Here is a 19284-nt window from a genome sequence, read left to right as displayed (position 1 = left end):
CCATAAAATAGCACTGAACTAACACTCAGGCGGGTATTTCGGGAGATTAGCGAAAGTTGACTTTTTTCTTTAGTCAACCGACCACGAAGTGGAAAACATATACCATTTTTTCAGGATTTTCCACCGGTATTCTAAGTTTAGAAATTTTGAAAAAAAGTGTCCTCTTATCCCGGCTCCAGAATATGGTAACCCTGCCTAATGGGGATGCCAGATTGATATACTAGATTGAGATACCGTAACTACGGTCGCCTTGTCAACCTTATATCTGTTCAATGCATCGGATTGTGCATCGCGTGACTTGATCGGGCAAATTCAATAAAAAAACCAACAATGACACACTCAAAATTTGGATTTTTGTTATACTTCGACATAGTTTACCACATTTTGCTCGCGGCACACCTGAGCAGTCCAATTGGCACACTAGTGTGCCACGGCACATCGGTTGAGAACCACTGCCCTACGTCGCTGACAGGATAATGCATCGGACATAGCGATCCAGTTATAGCACGATGTCGGAATCCATTCGCGAGATGTTCTATAGGTAAATTGAGGTAATCCGAAACGAAATATTTTGACTTGGCGTACTGTGAATTGAAATAGGATTGACAAACATGACTGCCATCTTTCCAAGTACCATTTAGAGATTATACGCATATTGATTCGAAACAAGTAATGAAACCTTCCAACTCTATTCACGACTGAGTTTTCCGTTTGTCAAAAAGATTTTCCGTAAATAATTTAACTATGCTATCGCGATATTCTAATGTGTTACTACACACAATCTAGTCAATCAATGACATAGCACCTGTTGTAAATATTTCTTACTTGACAACCACTTGTGCATACCGCGATCGAGTTGCGACGCGATGAGTTAAATCGGAATATTTCAATCTATTTGTCGAAACTTTGAACAAGCTATCTGGTTATTTTTTGTTGCAATTGTTTAACGGAAATAGTATTACGCCTCGACATCTTACCATCTTACCATACTCCAAAGAGTCTACAAGGAAAAACCTTGTCAAGTAAATCCGTTTGTAACTCACCCAATCAACTCAAACAGTATCAGTATGAAAAACAGCCAAGCATACACGAGTCCATACATTCACTAAAACCTAAAATCCATATGAAGTTCGGTTGTATTCATATACCTACGACGCGTCTTGTTTTTTTTCAACTTTAAAAGTCGTTACTATTATGTAAGATAAAGGGATTACTACGCGGTATATTCTGCAAGACAAAGTAATTATTACTCGATATATTTTGTAAGACAAAAGTAATTACTCTTCGGTACAGGCGACTTGAGATTAACATAATATGTTTGAGTATACGAGGTTTAAAAGTCTGACCAAAGTAGTTGAGAATTCATTTCATACAATCGACCGCTGGCGCTATATTGAAAGTAATCATACTGTAAACAAAAGGATTGAAACATTGATTTGACATATGAGATTTTGTGATAGTTGATCATGACTTGATTACTAAATTATTCCCGTTAATCAGGTTCGGTGTTGTGGTAAAGGTTATTGACAGCAACAAACTTTTCAGTACCAATGTTATTTACATATTGAGTTGTAAAACTACGCATGTCTGAAATGTTTTTGATTGGAAAATTATTCCACCTTGGTACAAATCACTCTGCGTATCGCGGTTATCAGAAAATACTTTACAAATGTAATTGTTTCCAGTAACCAAGACTAAAGATGACGTACAACAACATCGGTATTATTACATTCAACAACCAGTACCATTATTAAAATCTATCGTTGCGATAACCCGGGCTAAAGATGTAACAATTGCATCATTCATACATTGAACACCCCACACAAATTGCTTTACTCTCGCGATTCGTAACGGGTAATTGAAACGACTACGTGTAGAGTCAGTATATCACAATATCGTTACTATTTAATCCAGCAATTGATACGATTTATTGTCGGAATTTGCGACAGGGAATTGAAACGTACATACCTTACATAGTGTGAAAATATCACTTTGGGTATCGAGTACCGGTCGAAGCGGGCGATCAATACTAAATCATTTCAGTAACTATCCATTGTACGTGCTAAATGTAAAATATCGCGAGGTTACACTCTAAGACTTTGATCATTACAAAAGTAAATTGGGATATGTTTGCTAGACGCATCCAATTCAACTAGAAATGTATAGTACAGAACGCTCGTAATATCAAGGAAGTACTTGCTACACTGTAATTCACTAAACGTGTTTTGTATCGTTGTTCATTTGTAGTATTGACTGAAATTGTTTTTGAACCCTCAAATAATAATTCCCGACATGAAACCAAGCCGCTGAAAGTCGTTACCATCACAAAGAAACAATTTGCACGACGTTTGCCAAATGTGTCCAATAGTTAGGTGAACTAGAATTATTTGTGTAACACATATACACCGACAAAGAAATCAGAAATTTTTCCGTTGTCATTCGCTAAAGTAAATGCCATCACAATACTCTGTCACAAAAAGACGTTACTTGTATGTGATGGAATTCCTAGCAACTCACTAAACCGAACCCCAAAGATATTTTACTCACTCGACTGATATGAAACAGCGTCGCTTAATCCGTCTATATCGTTTTTCTAAATGCAAATCATATCCAGCCAGCAGAAAACAATTTTCACTCGCTTGGTAATGATACCGAGGTGTGGGTTTTCATTCAATATTTTGTTTGTGTCAAATACTTTGCAATAAACACACCGGAGTGGTTGAGCTTTACATCATCAGGCTGTCATCTGTAAATCAAGCCCACATCTGATTTGTAACTGTATCGTTTACCTAACCGAGTTGTAGGCACAGTTTGATATTTTTGTCATTTAGTGATTGCTGAACATACCACTTCGAAATACTACGTTGATCGTAATTTCCATCATCGTAACAATCGAAGTACATTTGTTTCGAATTCGTAAAAACCGACTTTTCTATGACATGATAAATTTTTGACAAGATATGCTTAGAAGATTGGTGCATATCGCGAAAAATAATATACCACTCATATTGATACTGTTACTCCATTGATCGGTATTTTCAAACGAGTCGATTTCCAAACGAGTAAAATTTAATTACTTGAGTTGTTCCGCTTACTATATTTAAATGTAAACTCACCCATCTTTCAAAACCACAACAAACAATGATAAAAAAGTATGCAATCAAACACAAGTTTTACTTTTGTAGGACACTAATTATTATTCCACTCATCTCATTTCATACCAAGTGTATAAGGAAGATATTCATGGCACACGAAAATATTCGATATTCCCATGCTACGAACATACGCAATGACTGGTGACGCTTTCAAACTGTTTCGATTTAGTGTAAAAAAACAACAACAACAACAATTTTCACTCTCTTGACTTATGAAAACATCAGACGAGTCTTCATTCAATATTTTGTTTTTGTCAACTAGTTACTTTGTATGATACCCCCCACAACTCTTACAAAAATACGAAGGATATTAACATCGCACAATGTAATCAACTTTACTCGGTATTCTCACATCACGAAACTAAAGAATCGTTGGTTAGACTGTACAAACTGTTTCGATACCTCAAGAACTTTATTGTCTGAATGGTTGTTCAGTTCATGTATCTTAATAATCAAATAGTTCAACACAGAACTAGTACTAACAGAAACATCAGAGTTGTTTACACAAAACTTTGTATGTGTGCAGTATGCGAATACCACGGGTAAGTCCAACACAATTTCGGTATCCATCCGAGTTTGGTTAACACCAATTTATTACAACTGAGCCGCGTAAACTTTCGTGAAAGAAAAGCATACTCACTTCCCGAGGGTTTTGTCAATGTCATAGCAATAAACCAGCTACTCCAACAACAGAGTACATATGTTTTCTAGTAACGCCTCTGAAGAGCTTCTTGGAGGTACAGAACTTCAATATACAATTAAATAGTATATTCATATTGAAATGAGCCCGAATATTTTCGGCTGACACTCGTCAGGGGTAATCGTCAGCAACTAGTAGAGAATTGGAAAGAACAATCGTATCACAAAATATGACGTCACCAGCATGAAATTTCGAATGAGAGAGCGTTCAATGTACTATTTTTAGGTGGTACACGAACTCCTTTTGTTGACAGAGTTCTGGTTGGTGTATTTTGATAAAAGTTGATTCCAAGGCACACAAATGGAATTGTGAACGGCCTCGCCCTACGATTCGAAATCGGTCGTCTCGATAATTATTCGCACAAATCGGATTATCCTACAGATGTTTGCCGATGGCAGAATTAATGGCCTTTGATCGATCAGCATCAATCTTAAGTGGATGAGTTAAGGGTGAGCTTTTCACATCGCGTGACGCACGTGTTCTGATAAATCTGGGGACATGTTGGTTCATGCGGTCCTGCAGACGTCTTGACGTTCTTCCCACGCAGCCACAATCACAGTGGCACCTATATTCGTACACTACATTACTTTGTTGAAGTGCAGGAAGCACATCTTTGCGTGTTGAAGGGAGCAGTTGTGTTGTTGTAAAAATCACATTGATTTTGACTGTGTCGTAACATTTACGGACAGCAGAAATCAATTGGTTTTCAAAGCGGGTGGAAATGGGGCCAATCCAAGGTAGATGGATATAGACATGTTTTATTGTTCGTGCGGTGGGATCTGTTCGTTTTTCTGCGTTGAATTGCGTTAATTTCCTCTCCGTGCCGCGGCTGATGACGTGTTCAGGGTAACCGTTATCAAGTAAGATTTTTCGGATGTAGTCAAGTTCTAAACACAGTTTGTTACCCGAACATATCATCAACGCTCTATGCACGAGTGTGCCTATGAGGTTAATTTTTCTGCGTCGAGGACTGAATGAATTCCAGCGAAGGTATTGGCCTGTAAATGTCGGTTTCCTGAAAACAGGCGTTTAAAATTTGTTGGTATTGCGCTTTTCAACTAATACGTCCAGAAATGATAACGAGTTATTGCGTTCTTTTTCTATTGTGAATTGCAAGGCCGGGTGAAGCGAGTTTAAGCGAATGAGAAATTGGTCACACTCCGATTCATTCCTGAATATGACAAATGTATCATCTACGTATCGGCGGTACAATAGTCGTTTGGCGGACTCACGCTGGGAGAGAAGCTCGCCCTCGTAATACCCTACGAAAATGTTGGCCAAAATAGGTCCCAGGGGACTACCCATGGCTAAGCCGTCTTTGTTGAACTTTAACAAGCGGCAACTTGCTCCGTGGAATTAAGCTTAAACGAGGTCATATTTCGCCAAATAGACGGCTTAGCCCTGGGTAGTCCCCTGGGACCTATTTTGGCCAACATTTTCGTAGGGTATTACGAGGGCGAGCTTCTCTCCCAGCGTGAGTCCGCCTAACCACTATTGTACCGCCGATACGTAGATGATACATTTGTCATATTCAGGAATGAATCGGAGTGTGACCAATTTCTCATTCGCTCAAACTCGCTTCACCCGGCCTTGCAATTCACAATAGAAAAAGAACGCAATAACTCGTTATCATTTCTGGACGTATTAGTTGAAAAGCGCAATACCAACAAATTTGAAACGTCTGTTTTCAGGAAACCGACATTCACAGGCCAATACCTTCGCTGGAATTCATTCAGTCCTCGACGCAGAAAAATTAACCTCATAGGCACACTCGTGCATAGAGCGTTGATGATATGTTCGGGTAACAAACTGAGTTTAGAACTTGACTACATCCGAAATATCTTACTTGATAACGGTTACCCTGAACACCAATTCAACGCAGAAAAACGAACAGATCCCACCGCACGAACAATAAAAGATGTTTATATCCATCTACCTTGGATTGGCCCCATTTTCACCCGCTTTGAAAAACAATTGATTTCTGCTGTCGGTAAATGTTACGACACAGTCAAAACCAATGTGATTTTTAACACAACACAACTGCTCCCTTCAACACGCAAAGACGTGCTTCCTGCACTTCAACAAAGTAATGTAGTGTACGAATATAGGTGCCACTGTGATTGTGGCTACGTGGGAAGAACGTCAAGACGTCTGCACGACTGCATAAACCAACATGTCCCCAGATTTATCAGAACACGTGCGTCACGCGATGTGAAAAGCTCACCCTTAACTCATCCACTTAAGATTGATGTTAATCGATCAAAGGCCATTAATTCTGCCATCGGCAAACATCTGTAGGATAATCCGATTTGTGCGAATAATTATCGAGACGACCGATTTCGAATCGTAGGGCGAGGCGGTTCACAATTCCATCTGTGTGCCTTGGAATCAACTTTTATCAAAATACACCAACCAAAACTCTGTCAACAAAAGGAGTTCGTGTACCACCTAAAAATAGTACATTGAACGCTCTCTCATTCGAAATGTCATGCTGGTGACGTCATATTTTGTGATACGATTGTTGATATACAATGTTCTTTCCAATTCTCTACTAGTTGCTGACGATTACCCCTGACGAGTGTCTGCCGAAAATATTCGGGTTCATTTGAATATGAATATACTATTTAATAGTAACGACTCTCAAATCTTACACACAGATCAATCTACTTTGCTAACGAAAAGGGCTGAGTCATCACATGATTGTCCTCACAACAACCAGTAGATGGAGCTGTATTAAAATGTTCCTAACCCGTTGCAAATTTTACAATGGTTATGTTTTGTGAATCGAATTGTTGTTCAGCGTGAAGCCTCCCCATTGAAGCATACATTAAAACAGTGCAATCCAATTAAAACCACAAATCTATTTTCATTTCCTCACAAACTGCCACATACAGAAAAATAAATTTTATTTCACCAAAAACATACTTGTAACCAATCGCTTTCAATAAACACACAACACCATAAAAGTATTTACTTTCTACAACATAGACATTCCGATGTAGTCAAGAAATATTTTTATTAATCAAAATCATCGACTTCTTGTTGGTATGACATTGTTATCGGGGTGCTTGATGACATTCGATCTGCATCAAAATTACCGGCTATGGATAATCTCTGTGGATCGAAGGCTTACTCCCCGATGTTTGTATACCAACACATTGCATACAATGTCATACAGCCCCCTCTATTTACGCGATAAATCGCGACGTATGTGTGGATGGTGCATTGGTATTTTTTCGTGGAAACACAGGGTGTAACATGTTTACTTGAATATTGGTCGTTGGGTCATGAGTGAATACCCGGATCCGGTTGCATACTTTATCAGGGTTTCCGATTTCAAACTGAATGTCGAGACATACATTGACCAATAAAGACACAATATAGTAAACATGCGGGAGAAAACTTGCCCGGGAATTGTTATCGCGATGGGTGACATAAATCCAGCCGTTTTCCGAACACCGTTATCCACGTACCAACCATCGTCGAAGAGGTGTTTTATTCAGACATTTTGACTCTGAAAAATCCAAAGCACGAACCCGGACATCGCAGACATGTGGCAACCTATTGTCCCATTTCCAAACATACACGTCGATGTACAACAACACATTGCATGTGCGATGCACCAGAACAAGTGAATATGCGATTACACAAATGTATCGGAGTCGTTGTTGGTGTATATTTTGTCACTGTCCGTTGTAACAATATACAAAAATATCAAATTGTCCGGTGCGGTTGTCAGTTTTCAAAACGAAAATGGTATTGTTACCTAGGGAAAAGATCGATTTCCAAGTGAAAACGGTATTGGTACTCAGGTAAATGATAGTTCTCCAAACGAAAAGGGTTTGTTACCCAGGGAGAAAATATATTTCCAAAAGAAAATGATTAGTTACTCTAGGTAAAAGTATTTTTTCAAGTAAAAATGGTTTGTTAGTATGGGTAAACGCCAGATCTCCAAAGTAAAATAATATTTTTACTCAGGTAAACGGTGGATCGCCAAGTCAAAATGGTTTGTTGGTCAGGGAAAAGATAGATTTACAAGTGAAAACGGTATTGTTACTTAGCGGGAAAATATATTTCCAAACAAAAAAGGGTTTGTTACTCAAGGGATAATATATTTCTAAACGAAAATAGTTTGCTATATTTCCAAATGAAAATGATATTGTTACTAGGGTAAGAGGCGTGTGTTCAGTGTCATTGTCTTGTTAAACGTAGTTATCGAGTTGTACAATATACTTGTCGTGAGTATACAATTACGAAGGGAGAGAATGAAATTACGATTATGAGTGTCAGAAGGTTGTTGTATGTAGATTTGACAGTAACCCTATCATTCGCATATGACAAACACAATCATGACCGCGAATACATGTAACTAACTTGTTCGGTTTCGATCAATGCAAAAGTGATGATTCGTTTTTTGAAACCGTAGCGAAGACCACATGTAAATCTATGCGATAGACTTCTATATCCTTACATTCAGTCGTGTCGTGTCCATTTTATCACGGGTCCCCACATGTATGACATGCACACACTAACGCCGTAAACAGAAGTCGATGATTTTGATTAATAAAAATATTTCTTGACTACATCGGAATGTCTATGCTGTAGAAAGTAAATACTTTTATGGTGTTGTGTGTTTATTGAAAGCGATTGGTTACAAGTATGTTTTTGGTGAAATAAAATTTATTTTTCTGTATGTGGCAGTTTGTGAGGAAATGGAAATAGATTCGTGGTTTTAATTGGATTGCACTGTTTTAATGTATGCTTCAATGGGGAGGCTTCACGCTGAACAACAATTCGATTCACAAAACATAACCATTGTAAAATTTGTCACTGGCGTGCAACGAGTTAGGAACATTTTAATACAGCTCCATCTACTGGTTGTTGTGAGGACAATCATGTGATGACTCAGCACTTTTCGTTAGCAAAGTAGATTGATCTGTGTGTAAGATTTGAGAGTCGTTACTAGAAAACATATGTACTCTGTTGTTGGAGTAGCTGGTTTATTGCTATGACATTGACAGAACCCTCGGGGAGTGAGTATGCTTTTCTTCCACGAAAGTTTACGCGGCTCAGTTGTAATAAATTGGTGTTAACTAAACTCGGATGGATACTGCAATTGTGTTGGACTTACCCGTGGTATTCGCATACTGCACACATACAAAGTTTTGTGTAAACAACTCTGATGTTTCTGTTAGTACTAGTTCTGTTTTGAACTATTTGATGATACATGAACTGAACAACCATTCAGACAATAAAGTTCTTGAGGTATCGAAACAGTTTGTACAGTCTAACCAACCATTCTTTAGTTTCGTGATGTGAGAATACCGAGTAAAGTTGATTACTTTGTGCGATGTTAATATCCTTCGTACTTTTGTAAGAGTTGTGGGGGGGGGGTATCATACAAAGTAACTAGTTGACAAAAACAAAATATTGAATGAAGACTCGTCTGATGTTTTCATAAGTCAAGAGAGTGAAAGTTGTTGTTGTTGTTGTTGTTGTTTTTTTACACTAAATCGAAACAGTTTGAAAGCGTCACCAGTCATTGCGTATGTTCGTAGCATGGGAATATCGAATATTTTCGTGTGCCATGAATATCTTCCTTATACACTTGGTATGAAATGAGATGAGTGGAATAATAATTAGTGTCCTACAAAAGTAAAACTTGTGTTTGATTGCATACTTTTTTATCATTGTTTGTTGTGGTTTTGAAAGATGGGTGAGTTTACATTTAAATATAGTAAGCGGAACAACTCAAGTAATTAAATTTTACTCGTTTGGAAATCTACTCGTTTGAAAATACCGATCAATGGAGTAACAGTATCAATATGAGTGGTATATTATTTTTCGCGATATGCACCAATCTTCTAAGCATATCTTATCAAAAATTTATCATGTCATAGAAAAGTCGGTTTTTACGAATTCGAAACAAATGTACTTCGATTGTTACGATGATGGAAATTACGATCAACGTAGTATTTCGAAGTGGTATGTTCAGCAATCACTAAATGACAAAAATATCAAACTGTGCATACAACTCGGTTAGGTAAATGATACAGTCACAAATCAAATGTGGGCTTGATTTACAGATGACAGCCTGATGATGTAAAGCTCAACCACTCCGGTGTGTTTATTGCAAAGTATTTGACACAAACAAAATATTGAATGAAGACCCACACCTCGGTTTCATTACCAAGCGAGTGAAAATTGTTTTCTGCTGGCTGGATATGATTTGCATTTAGAAAAACGATATAGACCAGTGGTTCCCAAACTTTTTTGGTATGAGGGCCAAATTTAGAATTTCAGAGTACGGTCGGGGCCGCACGAATACTACGGCTATGAAACGGACCCAAACAGTCATCGTGGATATTTCGGAGTAGTTTTATTGCCCTGGCGAGTTGCAAAACTGTACACTGTTTACCGCTACTTATCTGCTGCATTGGGTGTCCGTTGAGTGAATCAGCTTTTCTCGCCTAAACGCGCGAGAAGTTTATTTAGTTTCATGACTGAATCAGTCAATATGATCGGGAATTGCATGTATTGCTATCAATTTTCATCCTGTCTCTGTTCACGTAATCTGATTTACCGGTAGAGCTGAGTGAGGTGTGTTTGAAAAAGTATAGGCCCCCTCAATAGTAATTAAACATCTCCGGGGGTATACCCTTTGGCAGGAGCGTAACAGCACTTCGTCAGGACCCCGGGCTCCCACGTTGTTCGCTTTTGCCACGAAAGTAAAGTTGTACTTTTTAGTGAGACAGCGCGACGCACGAATATTTCGATAATTCATTATAAAATCGACGAATAAGATCGGGAATTGCATGGTTTTCCTCTCTGCCCACGTAATCAGATTTACCGGTAGAGCTGAGTGAGACTGCAGACCCCGTAAAATTAAACATATTCGGGCTGGCGGACCCCTGGGTATGACTTCTTTACACGATGTTATTATGACCTCTTGCCTGCTATATCAAAAAATGTAGAATTACCCAAACCTACTATATTCTGTAATTTATGCTAATTCACGAAATAATTTTGGGCCCCTTTCGAGCTCGGCCCCCCTCAATTGGGGAATTTGGTGGGCAGCAGTTACGACCCTGACTATAGGACTACCAATTATGCTGCTTTTAGCCGGCTAAGCAGTATGCATCTCGGCGTATTCAACCATGAGTGAAGTGTTGCACATCTAGTTGTCATAGGGTTACCATACGTCCTCTTTTAAGATTATTTGTCCTTTTTTAATTTTTTTTTAACAAGTGTCCTCGGAGGACGCCCAAATGCCTTCTTTTTTAGATTTAGTCTTCTTTTTTGAGGATTTTGGTTACATATAGGGCCGAATTCGACTGATATACATTAAGTTAGCACTGTAGGAACGCTACGGCGGCTATTTCGGAAGATGGACCGGAAAGTTGACCTTTTTCTCAGTCAACCACCTGTTAATGTGAAAGAAAAACCGCATTTTCTGGCAGTTGAGCCTCTTTTTCTTTTTTAGTCAAGCGACCACAAAGTGGGAAAAATTTACCATTTTTCAGGATTTTCCTTCGGTTTTGAAAGTTATCAATACCTTATTTATTTCTATAGCTACTGCTCGTTCAACTGGAGAGTTAGGACACATTGCATTGAAACAGCAGTGACGTAACGTTACCAGTATATACTCACAGCTTTCCTGCAATTTTATTATTAAAAACCACAGAGGCCAAGCCAAGCAAGATTATTTTATAAATATAAATTTTATTTTATTGTCATAAATCGATTTCTTGAAACATTTTGGGGGCCGCAAGAAGGCTAGCTGAGGGCCGCATGCGGCTCCCGGGGCCGCACTTGGGAATCACTGATATAGACGGATTAGGCGACGCTGTTTCATATCCGTCGAGTGAGTAAAATTTCTTTGGGGTTCGGTTTAGTGAGTTGCTAGGAATTCCATCACATACAAGTAACGTCTTTTTGTGACAGAGTATTGTGATGGCATTTACTTTAGCGAATGACAACGAAAAAATTTCTGATTTCTTTGTCGGTGTATATGTGTTACACAAATAATTCTAGTACACCTAACTATAGGACACATTTGGCAAACGTCGTGCAAATTGTTTCTTTGTGATGGTAACGACTTTCAGCGGCTTGGTTTCATGTCGGGAATTATTATTTGAGGGTTCAAAAACAATTTAGTCAATACTACAAATGAACAACAATACAAAACACGTTTAGTGAATTACAGTGTAGCAAGTACTTCCTTGATATTACGAGCTTTCTGTACTATACATTTCTAGTTGAATTGGATGCGTCTAGCAAACATATCCCAATTTACTTTTGTAATGATCAAAGTCTTAGAGTGTAACCTCGCGATATTTTACATTTAGCACGTACAATGGATAGTTACTGAAATGATTTAGTATTGATCGCCCGCTTCGACCGGTACTCGATACCCAAAGTGATATTTTCACACTATGTAAGGTATGTACGTTTCAATTCCCTGTCGCAAATTCCGACAATAAATCGTATCAATTGCTGGATTAAATAGTAACGATATTGTGATATACTGACTCTACACGTAGTCGTTTCAATTACCCGTTACGAATCGCGAGAGTAAAGCAATTTGTGTGGGGTGTTCAATGTATGAATGATGCAATTGTTACATCTTTAGCCCGGGTTATCGCAACGATAGATTTTAATAATGGTACTGGTTGTTGAATGTAATAATACCGATGTTGTTGTACTTCATCTTTAGTCTTGGTTACTGGAAACAATTACATTTGTAAAGTATTTTCTGATAACCGCGATACGCAGAGTGATTTGTACCAAGGTGGAATAATTTTCCAATCAAAAACATTTCAGACACGCATAGTTTTACAACTCAATATGTAAATAACATTGGTACTGAAAAGTTTGTTGCTGTCAATAACCTTTACCACAACACCGAACCTGATTAACGCGAATAATTTAGTAATCAAGTCATGATCAATTATCACAAAATCTCATATGTCAAATCAATGTGTCAATCCTTTTGTTTACAGTATGATTACTTTCAATATAGCACCAGCGGTCGATTGTATGAAATGAATTCTCAACTACTTTGGTCAGACTTTTAAACCTCGTATACTCAAACATATTATGTTAATCTCAAGTCGCCTGTACCGAAGAGTAATTACTTTTGTCTTACAAAATATATCGAGTAATAATTACTTTGTCTTGCAGAATATACCGCGTAGTAATCCCTTTATCTTGCATAATAGTAACGACTTTTAAAGTTGAAAAAAAAACAAGACGCGTCGTAGGGATATGAATACAACCGAACTTCATATGGATTTTAGGTTTTAGTGAATGTATGGACTCGTGTATGCTTGGCTGTTTTTCATACTGATACTGTTTGAGTTGATTGGGTGAGTTACAAACGGATTTACTTGACAAGGTTTTTCCTTGTAGACTCTTTGGAGTATGGTAAGATGGTAAGATGTCGAGGCGTAATACTATTTCCGTTAAACAATTGCAACAAAAAATAACCAGATAGCTTGTTCAAGGTTTCGACAAATAGATTGAGATATTCCGATTTAACTCATCGCGTCGCAACTCGATCGCGGTATGCACAAGTGGTTGTCAAGTAAGAAATATTTACAACAGGTGCTATGTCATTGATTGACTTGATTGTAAGTAGTAACACATTAAAATATCGCGATAGCATAGTGAAATTATTTACTGAAAATCTTTTTGACAAACGGAAAACTCAGTCGTGAATAGAGTTGTAAGGTTTCATTACTTGTTTCGAATCAATATGCGTATAATCTCTTAATGATACTTGGAAAGATGGCAGTCATGTTTGTCAATCCTATTTCAATTCACACTACGCCAAGTCAAAATATTTTGTTTCGGATTACCTCAATTTACCTATAGAACATCTCGCGAATGGATTCCGACATCGTGCTATAACTGGATCGCTATGTCCGATGCATTATCCTGTCAGCGACGTAGGGTTTTACAATTATTTCACACCTTTTTGAATAAGCGCCAACTTCGCAAAGGATTAGGGTTGGATCAGGATTAAGTGAGAATTTGTCGGTATTCGAATCACCATCTGCGACGGTTCGGTTATTCGTTACTTATTAAATCTTACCGGCGAAATCCAGTTCTGTGACACACTGATTACCAAAATATTACATTGTGAACGATCGGTATGTACGTAACAGAAAATCGCGGGTGATCGCTATGTCTGAGGTGAGTCACCACCACGAGTTTCCAGGCGAATCACCGCCGAGGGAGGGGGGTCTGAAAAGGCGAGTCACCATGGCACACCACGACCGATCATACTAAATACTCGCGACTCCATCTCCAATTTAAAAATGTTCTGTGACCCAGATCAAAATTTGACGAGCTGATTACTAAAAGAAGTCAGCACCTTTGCCCAGACTTACTCGCGGGCTATTTTGGAAGCTGATTACGTTCAACATGTTGGCGAACCCCAGAATAAAGGCAAACGGCCCCCACGTTTGGAACCACTATCTTTGAATAAAGAATTTAAACGGCCTGAACGATATGTATATTCGGCACTGGTTCATATCAAATCGACGGGGCTGACTTTTTTAGACACGGCCGCGTATTTCAAGAAATGCAGCCTCAGAATTCGATTTGAAAAAATAAGTCAACCCAATTTCTACATTCAAGGAAAGTCATCGACAGAAAGTCCAGAACCACTGCGCTAATGTATTCCGCCTTTAGGAAATGCAGACAGAGAGAAGAAAATATTCCACATGAGGGCCGACAGAGATAAGTTGAGACATGACAACGAAATGGCAACCTACGTGCCCATGGCGGGCGATGGAGGAAAACGAGCAGTGAAAAGAAAGGGGCGCGATGACCCAATACGGCCACCGTGAGTACTACAGTCTACTGTACTACCTATATTAATGTCAATATTTTCTACGTCGTACAGGTCAGCATTCTTCTTATTCTGCGGTTGCCGCAGAGGTGAGGTAATGAAACCAAATCCCGTATTCGCGGCTGGCGATATCGCTAACACACTGGCTAGAATGTGGTCGGAATGTCCTCCTGACGAAAAGGTCAAGTACGATGTTCTTGCTAAATCTGCCGAGGAAAAGTACACAGCGGTGAGCATCGATTCTGTAGATATACTATGAATTTGAGAGGAATAACATCCTTTTTTTTATTTTAGCTAGTCGATGTGAACAAAGATGAACAGCAGCGGAAACTGAGTGGTGCCAAGAAGCCGCGTAAAGAACCGTCCTCCTCTTCGGGCAGTGACAGCAGCGATGGAGACAGTGACTGAGAAAAACGATAATGTACTGCGTTAGACATGAAGCCACTACTTTTGGGAGCAGACTGACGGCCCCCACGTTTGGAACCACTATCTTTGAATAAAGAATTTAAACGGCCTGAACGATATCTAGGAATATACAGTTCTCGTATAATTGAGATTCCAGTAAACGAAGGTTGTTTTTATTTATATTTTATTGCAGTTTTGGCGAGGATGGTAGTCCCCATATTGCGCCAGCGCGAAAAAAAATGTTATGCATCAGCATAAATATTCTCCAAAATAATGTTTTAATATTGATTTACGAAAAAATTATGTGGCTACGTCAAAGTTCCGGACATTTGGCTTATTTTAGAAATTCCTACCGGACGCTGCTTTGAACAGTGAAATTCCGGACATGTCCAGGAAATTCCGGACGTATGGCAACCCTAATCTAGAGAGAAAGCAATAGTCCGATCGTAGCGCTTTCGGAACAGACAGTGACGCTGTTCGAATAAAGAAATCTTGCTCGTTGTTGTAATAATAATAATTGACTCCGAACTCGCTTATTACAATCCTCTTTGGAAGATAAATACAGGAGGCGCGCAGTGCCAAATCCCATGTCCGCAATATATCGGAGAAAAGGTATAGGAGAGTTGAAGTGTACACAGGACAGCAGTTGAGTTCGTCGCCAAAAAGATGTTTCGCACAGGCTCTCCAACAGGTGGCAACCATTGTATTGTAGGATATAGGCCTAGCGCATGGGTCGCTAAGTCAAATCGGAAGAACGCAAGAAGAGGCCGCAAGAACGCAATATCGAGATAAACACGCCACAAGGCTTACCAATCACGTTTTCAAAACTATGTCAGTACAATTTGTGCTTTTGAACTACCGAGCTGCGCACGATACCTCTTAACGCTTTTCAGCGACGAATAAATCGATATTAGGGACAGCAAGATACAGTACTAGCTGTAACAATATCTCGTCGTAAAAGTTACGTGTGTTGAAGCCATATATCATTTTCTAAGCGTCTTGGTTTTGGCAGTGTCTGCGCTATTGCAAGTCAAGGCAATTAGCCCATTCATATCACATGATTCTCCCTCGATGGAATGCTGTTGCTATCGCAGCTCGTGAGGAATAGTGATGTTGAACACGAGATAATAGCTATGTTGAACAACAACAACAACAATATTTTGAAACTGACATAAATTTCAGCTCCTCAAAATGCTTTACTTGGCGTTATTCCGAAATCTGAGACCAGATCGGTTGCCGCAAAAATATTACCTCGCAGGCAGCGTGTTGGGAGGCCATGATGTAGCGATACTATTGCGGCGCGCTGATTTCAGCAAGTAGGTCACCATAGAAAAGCTAGCTATCTTTTGACAAATTGCGAAAGCTTGAGCGAAGCGGCGTACTTACAAGCTTGACGAATTGTCAGTGGCCAATCGCTAACAGTGGCCAATCGCAAAAATAAACAACGCGTGAGCAATGTCTCAAAATAGCCTGGAAGTGGGCCGTGCTACAGTTCGGCAGCTACGGAATAAAATTAGGAATCTCGACATGTTGTAAATGACCGTTGAAGTCGACAAACACCATAAATACTACAAACGATAACTCAACACTAACCCCGGTCATATAGAGTGTTATTGTTTCCTTCAGAGGGTGCCGCGCGGTCCAAAAGGTTGATAACCACTAACATAGTCCTAATATAACATCACTGCCTATAAAACATGAACGTTGAAAAAGATCGGGACAAGCCTCGAGCAAATATGACAGCCTGGGACTATTTCCTTCAAACTTGCTTCTCCGAGTTCGAAAAGGTGTACCCGATGCAGGAAGTTTCGGACTACAACTTCCAAAAAGCCGCGGAGAATAGATGGGAAGTAAGATATTCATATGCGTGTCTCAAATGCGGTGATTCTAAACCGGCGTTCCGCAAAGCATTTTCAGGGGTCTACGAAGCTTCCAAATTTCCAAAATGGCTGATAACCTATTTTGTATTTTGTTTTAAAGAGAAATTACGAAGCACTTTCGCTTTATAACTGCTAAGGACTCGCCTAAACAGAATGGCCGTCTGAGATGAAATATTATATCTCACCAAACTCAATCGCCAAATTGCCAATAGCCAACTCGTAAAAACATATTGACGTTAAAGAGATGTTTTGTTGGAGTTTTGGAAAAAGTTGTCTACAGAAATCCATTTTTTCCTTTGATATGCATAACTGCTATTCCAGAATAACTTCCAAGATGAGCTGCTAGATGGAAATAACTAGGTTGGACGTTTCAGTGATACCATATATGTTGCGATTGCGATCACACCCAAATTTAAGGTGTCGTCGGAAGCGTTACGAGTTATTAATACATTCGCCACCACCATTGTGGAAATGTATATTCGGCACTGGTTCATATCAAATCGACGGGGCTGACTTTTTTAGACACGGCCGCGTATTTCAAGAAATGCAGCCTCAGAATTCGATTTGAAAAAATAAGTCAACCCAATTTCTACATTCAAGGAAAGTCATCGACAGAAAGTCGAGAACCACTGCGCTAATGTATTCCGCCTTTAGGAAATGACAGACAGAGAGAAGAAAATATTCCACATGAGGGCCGACTGAGATAAGTTGAGACATGACAACGAAATGGCAACCTACGTGCCCATGGCGGGCGATGGAGGAAAACGAGCAGTGAAAAGAAAGGGGCGCGATGACCCAATACGGCCACCGTGAGTACTACAGTCTACTGTACTATCTATATTAATGTCAATATTTTCTACGTCGTACAGGTCAGCATTCTTCTTATTCTGCGGTTGCCGCAGAGGTGAGGTAATGAAACCAAATCCCGTATTCGCGGCTGGCGATATCGCTAACACACTGGCTAGAATGTGGTCGGAATGTCCTCCTGACGAAAAGGTCAAGTACGATGTTCTTGCTAAATCTGCCGAGGAAAAGTACACAGCGGTGAGCATCGATTTTGTAGATATACTATGAATTTGAGAGGAATAACATCCTTTTTTTCATTTTAGCTAGTCGATGTGAACAAAGATGAACAGCAGCGGAAGCTGAGTGGTGCCAAGAAGCCGCGTAAAGAACCGTCATCCTCTTCGGGCAGTGACAGCAGCGATGGAGACAGTGACTGAGAAAAACGATAATGTACTGCGTTAGACATGAAGCCACTACTTTTGGGAGCAGACTGAGGTGTCCCCCTTGATCTCGGTTATGACTTTTGTGGAGTGCTAGTAATGGTCGTTGCGGTGGTAGGAATTCCTACGAACTTATGCAGACACGACTAGCTCGCCATTATGTATATTAACATCCATGTGATTTTATTGTTATAGTGCGAGACGTGATTTATTGGGCCAGGAAATTATTTCTTGTAGAGTCGATAGGCATCTCGTTTAATCATGTTATCCGCCATCGGCAACATACCTTTTATTTTTGGAATTAATGTCCGTAATTATTACATTGATTTCAGTGCTAGTGTGCTCGATGTTTTTCAGTCTATAATACATCCGATCTGGTGTAATAGTAAGCGATGCTACTCAAGTAAAAGTCGTACATTTCTCCTGCAATGTCATTGAAGTAGCAATTTCAGTTTGAGAGACATTTCAAAACTACTTCAATTGGAATTACGATGTTGTCGAGTGCTCAAGCAAATGCTTTTCATTTGTCGAAGGGATATCATGCTATTGGTAGTTGCAATATGTATTTAGGCTAAAATACTACATGGCTACCGCTAAACGACCACTTATAACACAAATATATGATATCTTCGAAGTTAGCCCATGTCACAGATATGTGATGGAAACCTGTCTCATTACAACATATTACCAGCCGGCCAAAATTTGCTTGCGATTTAGAACATGAAACTTACTGATAAACGCAATGCGTGGATTAAAGTCGTAGGCTATGCACTATTCCAATCACTGCGTTTACTTACAAGCCTTATTTATGCTCTGAGATAACGTCGCCTAAGTATGCCGGCATGGTGATTTATGAAAGAGATGACCACCGTTCAATGTTTCTTAAACTTTTCTTAAACCCAAATATCAGTCTGGTGGCATCTTGCGACCCAAGCCTCGCACATCGAAAAGAATGGATTTTCAATATTAGTATCCTATGTTTACGGGCATTTCTGAAGTAGCGAACGCTCAGGGCAGTTGTATTGTACGCGACACAGCTCTATGAAACATTTCTTTCGCA

At 39.3% G+C, this 19284-nt stretch overlaps 2 protein-coding genes across 2 annotated transcripts; both read left to right on the top strand.

The window, feature by feature from the left end:
* The first annotated feature begins 14078 nt into the window (after window positions 1-14078).
* Window positions 14079-16199, top strand: LOC145454639 (high mobility group protein B3-like). Its single transcript, XM_080332627.1, has 3 exons — window positions 14079-14707; window positions 14768-14942; window positions 15008-16199. The coding sequence occupies exons 1-3, from the start codon at window positions 14586-14588 to the stop codon at window positions 15119-15121; spliced, it is 411 nt and encodes a 136-aa protein (XP_080188753.1). The 5' UTR covers window positions 14079-14585; the 3' UTR covers window positions 15122-16199.
* A 321-nt stretch (window positions 16200-16520) lies between these two features.
* On the top strand, window positions 16521-18658 carry LOC145454640 (high mobility group protein B3-like). Its single transcript, XM_080332628.1, has 4 exons — window positions 16521-16968; window positions 17653-17807; window positions 17868-18042; window positions 18108-18658. The coding sequence occupies exons 2-4, from the start codon at window positions 17725-17727 to the stop codon at window positions 18219-18221; spliced, it is 372 nt and encodes a 123-aa protein (XP_080188754.1). The 5' UTR covers window positions 16521-16968; window positions 17653-17724; the 3' UTR covers window positions 18222-18658.
* The last annotated feature ends 626 nt before the right edge of the window (window positions 18659-19284 follow it).

Source organism: Botryllus schlosseri, chromosome 13 (genome assembly GCF_051294905.1).
Source record: "Botryllus schlosseri isolate E-star chromosome 13, Bs_hap1, whole genome shotgun sequence".
Classification (NCBI taxonomy): Eukaryota; Metazoa; Chordata; class Ascidiacea; order Stolidobranchia; family Styelidae; genus Botryllus; species Botryllus schlosseri.
This window is presented reverse-complemented; position numbering and strand designations above follow the sequence as displayed.